Raw genomic sequence first — 8164 nt, forward strand, 5'->3', positions numbered from 1 at the left:
TTCTCTTGACCACGCGCTTGCTGCGCACGTGGTAAATTTACAGTCGACCTTAGCATCTGGCGAGGTCCGCTAAGCCTAGGTGGCACCTTGTGTACCTATGGGTATGTGCATACGGCATATTATGTCTGGTTCATTATCTGTGCACAGAGGTGACTCTGGTGGTGGTAGGTCTCATTCGAACTCAACTGCCACTGCAGGCTCCTGCAGGAGCAGCTGAGTCTGCTTGGTTGTCTTACAGAGGTCATATCAATACAAATGAAATTTGTAGGAGAGATAATCGATCCACAAAAGAGAATGGTTGGTTACGATATAACCCAGGTTCCCTGAGTGGAGAGATTATCTCTCCAGCTAAGAGCAGCTCCAAAACTGTTCAAATCACGGTCAACCAAAGGGGTGGGCGCCTGCATTGGGGCTTATGTAGCCTGGGGCCAATCACGCTGCCACCCTTGATCAATCACCCACAGGTGTATGATTCAGTCACCCAGGTGAGGTGATTATGTGTCTTAAAGAGCTATTCACATCAGCTGCCGCTAATCAAGGATATATCAATACAAGAGGTCGACCGATTAATCGGCCAGACGATTAATTGCGGACGATTTTTGGCATTTTTAATTAATTGGCATCGGCCGCTGCCTGTGCTTAGAAGGCAGATTTGTATGCCTCCGCCGGCGATAGCCAGGCCGGAGGCATTATCCGGGTGGTCCGTCCATACGTCTGTCCAATGTTCGTTAACGCGATATCTGCTAGCAAGGCGCTACATGCTATCTGTGAGAGGTGTAGTGGGCTAATGTTATGGTTACCTGCAGTAAATGTTAGCTCGCAAGATACCTTTAGCCAGTTAGCTGATTTAATCATTCGGTTTTGGTTTACACTGTGATAAGAGAGATAGTGTGAATAGAGTGAGAACAAAAACAATTGCAGGGACTACTGTAGGTGCAAGGAAGTAGCCTGGTAACCAGCCCTTCACGTGAACTCACATTTCATTTGGTTCTGCGTGACGGTTTGGCCCTTAAGCCTGGGAGGGTGTTTAGCAGAAGCTGCAGAGCGGAAGAGCCAATCAGCGACTGCGCTGTGATTGACAGCGCAAGTTGGCCAATCAGGAACGCTACTAGCACTGCACTAACAAAACAATAAACGTTTACAATAAATGAAACGCAAATGTGAGTTCACGTGACGGGCTGGTTTACCAGGCTAGCAAGGAAGTGGAATCACTGGGAAGCGATAAGGGCACATCATTGGCTGAAGGCGTGTCTGATTCTATTGGCTGCTGCATGAAAGGGGTTGAAATGATTCTTCACAGTGGACATTGGATACCTGCTGATATTTCCGCTCTGCTCTGGGAGGAGCTAAGTAGTATGAAGTAGTGGAAACTTACAAACAGCCTGCAGTGACACCTACAGGCCTAGTGGCACACAGCTTCTTTATTCACAATTCATTCACATACACAGCAGCAGCATATATATTTGTTTTAATGCTATAACGTAATTACCAATAAATGTCAACAATGTCTTGTTGTATTTTTATTAACTTGTATTTTCATATCAAAATCCTTACTGGAAAACAATACATTTTGAATGGTTACCTTAAGCCATACCAGCAGGATAAAAAATTCCGAGCAATACGATCACACATTTTTGAACAATTACACTCCTCCGCTCCTCTCCATCAAGAGAACAAGATGTCCTCAACAATGACTACGTTTACATGCACACACTATTAGGCTATTTGGAAAATGACAATATTCTGAATTGGATAAGGGTCATGTAAACAGCATATTCCAGTTGAATTTTCAGAATTTGGCCTTTTTCCGAATTTTGCATTTTCCAATAAAGACGTGGGTTATTCCAGTATAATTCGGGTTCTAGGAGGATTCTTTGATCATGTATACAGTGCATTCGGAATATGCGTCTCAATCAGGATTTTTACTGCAGTTTGCGACGCATGTTGCCTGTTTGCGGTCAGCTGATGTGTGCTAGAAAGCACTAGAAGAGGCGATATAATCATATAAGCCATCATCTCCAGAAAAGCCCACATTTCTGATCGGGAGGAGATGAGAAACATCGATTTAAAGAGAGAGATATTTAAAGAGAGTGGTGCCCATGGAAGTCCAAAATGCTTGCGAACCTGCGAGGTAATAACGTAGGCTACTAGCCTACTTTTTATGAAAGACTTGGATGTGCAAATATTGCAACGCCAAACTTTCCACCAGCAAGCTCCTGAAATGGACCAAGTGATGCTGGTAAGAATAGCGCTGCTCTGTTTATTCTTAACAGAAAAACTCAGCCTACCTGCATCTCTCTCTCTCCCCCCCTTCACATGTCAGGGAGGGCGAGCTACGGCTGCATGTAAAAGGGAATATTAGTGGATTATTCATTTAGTCGGAATATTGTTTTCCGAATACATTTTCAGAATATGGGCAAAAACCGGAATATTGTTTGCATGTAAACGTAGTCACTGTTGTTTGCTTGTGACTTTAAAATGGGTACAAACACCACCCAGCTGCTATTAGTACATGTCATGTCCTGGCTGGGAATCCATTACTGTAATGAGCATGCCCTTTGTCATTGGATCATCCTCAACCAATCATAGTAGCAAATAAGTGTGACGACATGTGAAACTTTCTTCACCTGGGTAGACTGATCTGTAAAAAAAAGTAGCCTATTTACAGGTATATGTTAAAAATGTCACAGCTATTAGTTGATAGTTGCCTTATCTCAGTGCATCCCATACATGCAGTATAGCTCCAATATCATACAATGTGAGACTGGGATCAGGTATAACAGGTGTGCAGAATGTGTCTTTGAAAATCTTGATACAATGCTAATATGATAATAATTAGCCTCTCTCAACCCATCTGCTCTAGCACCAGCAGGACCAAGTGGTAAATTAAACTTTTTCCCAAATCCAAGTTCCAAAGTTACTCATCACAACAAAATACATTTTAGTTGCCAATGTTAACAATGTGTTAGGCTTGTGTGTAATTTGGTCAAATACATATTTGGAATGGAAGATATCTGCTCCTCTGAAAGGAATATACAGTATTTTGCTTCAGTTGGCCTTATTTTGCCCTTAGGTTAGGTTAAGTTACTATTTGATATGGACATCACAGAGCATTGGAGATTAAACAACCAGATACACAGTGTTTAGTGTTTATAGCGGAACGCTAATTTTCAACACCTGTCCACAGGCGACTCCTTCACCAAAACACAACCCAAATGGACATACTGTACCCAAAATAAACATAATCAAATATAAAACCACAAGAGTAAAGCTATACATACAAATGTATTGACAAGAAAGTCACTACAGAAAATCACTAAAATACACCCCAGAGGACATACCCCAAAAGAAACATAATCAAATATAAAACCACAAGAGTAAAGCTATACATACAAATGTATTGACAAGAAAGTCACTACAGAAAGTCACTAAAATACACCCCAGAGGACATACCCCAAAAGAAACATAATCAAATATAAAACCACATGAGCAAAGCTATACATACAAATATTCAAGGATGTACATGCAATACAGTACACACAATGTACACACGTAAAGTAAGGTTGTACACACAATACAGACATAATACACAGAGTACCACCAGAGGTCTTCAAGGGTATTAAGTGTGAGAACACAGTTGTTTCTCTTTCAACCATGACTTAATACCCCTGTTAAAAACATTAAAATCGTGTTGTGTTTTCAGCTCAGTCGGTAGACTGTTCCATAGTTTTGCTCCTTTAACAGAGAAAACTGATTGTCCAAACAAGGTTGTACACATTGGGGCATGTGCACGCGCACACACACACACACACACACACACACACACACACACACACACACACACACACACACACACACACACACACACACACACACACACACACTTGATTGTGATATTAAGTTTCAACCCTGAAACGGAGGTTGAATAAGATCTCTGACCTACCAGAAACTGAAAGGTTGGCTATAACTACACCATTCTGTATGGACAATCTACATTTCACAGATGAATTTTTCACTTTTCTCACACCCCTCGTCGTTCCATTTCCCTACCCCTGATGAACGGCGCCAGAATTCTGCACAGTCCTGCTTCCCATTCCAGCTGTTGGGCTGGTCGTCGGCCCAGAACCTGCAGTACAGAGAGACATTCAAAAAGAGATGAATTGTTGTTTTCATGACCAATCCCTGGATTATTGAAATCAACAAAGAGGATATGAAGTCATGAATAATGGCAAGACACACAAATCTTTTTTCCACGCTGTTAGTATGTGGGCAGCCCTCTGCTACTGTGCTACTACTGGGGGACCCTTAATCACATCGCCTCTAGAGGGCGACATTGACTAATAGTCTTGACTGAGAGATGACTTGGCCAACACACACACACACACACACACACAGACACCTCCATTGCAACAGGCAGCGTGGGTTTGTACAGGACCTGTGGTTGTTTTTGTTTGTTTTTTCAATATCATGCAGGTATGATTTGAGTCTCTTACGTTGTGCCCACTGACGTCCCGTCCACCCACTTCCAATTCCCTTCTACATCGTCGTCAGTCAAGCCAATCCAGACTTCATCCCCGTCTCGAAACAAACCATTGATGAACGCCTTGGAGGGAAGAGAGATACAATTCAAAACATCAAATACATTTACTTGAAGAAGCCACAGCAACACATACTTGCACACCAATGTTGGGCAAGTTACTTTCATTTGAAAGTAATACGTTACTTTACAATATTACTGTCTGTGTAGAGTAACTCTATACTTATTACACTACTTTTGCATTACTTTCACCAAAATAACTGCAGTAGCAGAATGACATCACCGCCCTGGAACCATCCCGAAAAATAATTTAAACTGTCTTGAAGTCACTGTAAAATTCTTAATGTTATCCTTTTCCTTTGTTATTGTCATCTATAGTGGTTATTTGCATAAAAGCACACAATTTGATTTGGAAATTATTGTATGTTTATTTAAATATGTGCTTTGATAAAAAAATATATATATATATACATTTTTAACGTGTTACTTGACAAAGTAACTGGTAAAATATTACTGAAATCCTATTGGTAATACGTTATATTACTGAGTTACTGCCTAAAGTAATATATTACATGGAATATGTTACTTTTGTAATGAGTTACCCCAACACTGTTGCACACATACAGTACATAAATGCAAGCACACACAAATAAACGCACCATTTCAGCTGAGGTGGTGATGATTGCCAGGTCTGCCCCTTTCCTTTGACAGAATGCTCTGCTCTCCATCCAGGATTGAGTGGTAGAAGAACGGTAGTAGCAGTTATTCTGAAACTTGCTCCAGCCAGACAGACACGTCTTCTCTGTAAATTGCATCCATCAATAAGAAGATAGTAAGAACAAGTCCTTGCAGGGAGATAGTCAGACAAGTGAGACTACGGCTTCCTACCATCCTTTTGGAGTATTATCATGTTTTTAGTTGTGTTTTTTTTGGTTCTTTATATTTTTTGATGGTTGACAGATTAGTTTTTCCAACCCAATCACCAGAATAAAATGTGAGCACTGTACGTTTCTGCAATCCATGAATATGGAGCCTAGAATCTCCGTTGAAACAAAACGGCCTTTCACGTTTCTAAAGTTGTACATCAAACCTACAATCTCAACAATTGTAAACAAAATGTTGATGCACATATCTACACGTAGATTTTGGTTCAGAAACGTGATATTCTATGAGTCTGTGGATTGCAGAAACATACAATGCCGACATTTTATTCTGGCGACCAGGCTGGTTTTTCACCAAACGGCAGCATTGTCAGCAAAGTGACATTTGACTTTTGCTGCGCATGCTATGAGCGGAGCAGAAAGAACAGTCCACCTTTCTCAGTGATACACGTTTCCACTGAGCACCAGACATTATTTCAATGTTGTGTCTATGATTGCAGTACACTATTAAATATTTAAACATCACAGTTGAAAAAATAAGCACCAGAGAAGTATATATCTACATGTTTTCGTCCTAAAGATGTAGTCATAGCCATCTATTAAACTTTAACTTTGAACCACTACATGTAGCCAAAGTTTTGCCTAAACGTTCATCACCATAAAGACCTTCCAGCACAAAATTGCTGTGTTCCTTCTTTGTTGAAAGAATAGTAATGATGAGGGATATAAATAATGAACATCCAAGCCTAACCTAGACAATGTTCTGAAAGCAGATCTCTCAACTATTACTAAAGTGCATATCTACACTATTGACATTCCTGTTGATTAGACATCCAAACTATGTTTTAATGTTGAATAAGCTAAATTCATTATTTTATTTGTTTCATTTTTGCTTACCTCTAACAATACTTGCGTTCAGTCTCGCCACTTCCCTCTGTAGCTGGTCTCGCTCTGCAGTCAGGTTGTTGTATCTCATCTTTAACTTGTCTCTCTCGGCAGTTGCGTTGTTATAACTGATGCGTAGCTGGTCTCGTTCTTGAATCGTATCATTATAACTAGCCTGCAGCACGTCTGTCGCACTTTTAAGTATGTCGTAACTGACCTGTAAATTGTCTTTCTCCTTAGTCAGGTTGGTGTGGCTGCTCTGTATCTTGTCTTTCTCACTGGTGGTGGAGTTGTGGCTGATCTGTAACTGCTCTACTTGCTTAATCATGGAGTTGTAACTCATCTGCAACCGCTCTCTTGATCTGGTCAGGTTGTTGTAGCTGTTCTTTAAATTGTCCCTTTCTTTGGTCAGTGAGTTGTGATTGGTCTGTAACTCGGTTTTTTGTTTGACCACTGAATTGTAATGTGTTTCAAAGAAGGTTTTGGCTTTAGTCAAGGCATCGTTATTTTTCTGCAATTGGGTTTGGGTGTTTTTTAGCTGGTCTCTCTCGCTCATTAAAGCAGTGTTACTGGTCAGTAACTCTGTTTTCCTCGTTGCAAGCTCACTTTTTTCTCTAGTCAGAATATTATTATTGGTCTGAGATTGGTCTCTGTCTCTAGTTATATATTCATTCCTGCTCTGTAACCGGCTTTGGATGCCTTGTAGTTCCCTTTTGTCTTTAAGCGTGGTCTTCAGGTTCTCCTGTATGTTGTCTTTCTCTTTAGTCAGGGCATGGTAGCTGTCCTGTTGGGCTCTCTTCACATTGCGATCTGCAGAAAAGGTGAGATATTGAGAAACATGTCCTGGATCGATTATTTCACTCATCTCAGCTAACTTCCAGAAAACATTAGAATGTTTGACAAAGACAATAGTAAAGTCGACTCACAGTGGACTCCCTGGCCTATGAGCACAGCCACCAGGAGAACACACAGAAGGCCCAGACAGAGTGCAGCAGGCCTGAGAGGGCTCTTTCTCAACTCATCAACTGAATCACAGGAAGCAGTAGAAATGTAAGAAAAATTATGATTAGATCTGTGTTCTATTTCATTCCAAATTGCGATACAGAATGCTAATTACAAGAAAAAAATGTTTCCTGAAATTCAGTCACTGTTACAGTATTTCAAAGTTATACATGGTCCTGCTGCTGAAGGTCTTGGAAAAATCTTGAATTTGCAAACACCTTCCCACAGCGAGTTTAAATCTTAACAAATGCAGGATCTCATTTTAGAATGAAGCTCTCATTTTACCTGAATATTGAAACTTTCTGCCACCCGCTGAGAGGAGTTTATAGCCAGTTGTGCTTTCATCAATCTCCATGGTTGTCATCGTATAGTCGCTCTTGCTGGCAAGAGATTCTTCTGCAAGTCAACACAATATTTCACTTCTGATATCAATTCAGACAGATTAAATGATATAGCTACAACCTCTCTCCCCTTACATGTCCTTTGAATTGCATCTCCCTCTTTACCTCCTCTACTTAACTTGCCACATTATGTTCATGTCTTCAAGAAAATATATCCTTCATATCTGTTCTCCTCAGCTCATCATCACAGGAACATTTTGTTACATTAGGGTGTCTTGATAAGGTGCTGATCCTTTCATTCCTTCCTGTTGATTGCTTATGATTTATTGAGCTTGTAGCGTGTCACTTATCATAAATGTTCCTGCATAAATCTTACCTGGTTTGAAGAGATAATAACAAATGCAGCAGAAGGACTTGAGTTGAAACAAAATGGTCCTCCTCTTGAGCAATCCCAGGAAACTGTGATGTGTCAATGATTCGATCACTGGAAGAGTTCAGCCTACAAAAGCCTGAGTTAC

At 40.6% G+C, this 8164-nt stretch overlaps 1 protein-coding gene across 1 annotated transcript; it reads right to left on the bottom strand.

Annotated features, from left to right (window-relative positions):
- Nucleotides 1-1507: 1507 nt before the first annotated feature.
- On the bottom strand, nt 1508-8164 carry LOC310794163 (uncharacterized protein). The gene is made up of 7 exons (XM_083656080.1): nt 8023-8164; nt 7591-7701; nt 7230-7328; nt 6316-7113; nt 5197-5339; nt 4494-4603; nt 1508-4126 (listed from the first exon to the last, which is right to left on the bottom strand). Exons 2-7 carry the CDS (start codon nt 7667-7669, stop codon nt 3991-3993), a joined length of 1365 nt encoding a protein of 454 aa, XP_083512206.1. The 5' UTR covers nt 7670-7701; nt 8023-8164; the 3' UTR covers nt 1508-3990.

The sequence above is a fragment of the Poromitra crassiceps genome, assembly GCF_964638095.1.
Source record: "Poromitra crassiceps genome assembly, chromosome: 19".
In the NCBI taxonomy this organism is placed as follows: domain Eukaryota; kingdom Metazoa; phylum Chordata; class Actinopteri; order Beryciformes; family Melamphaidae; genus Poromitra; species Poromitra crassiceps.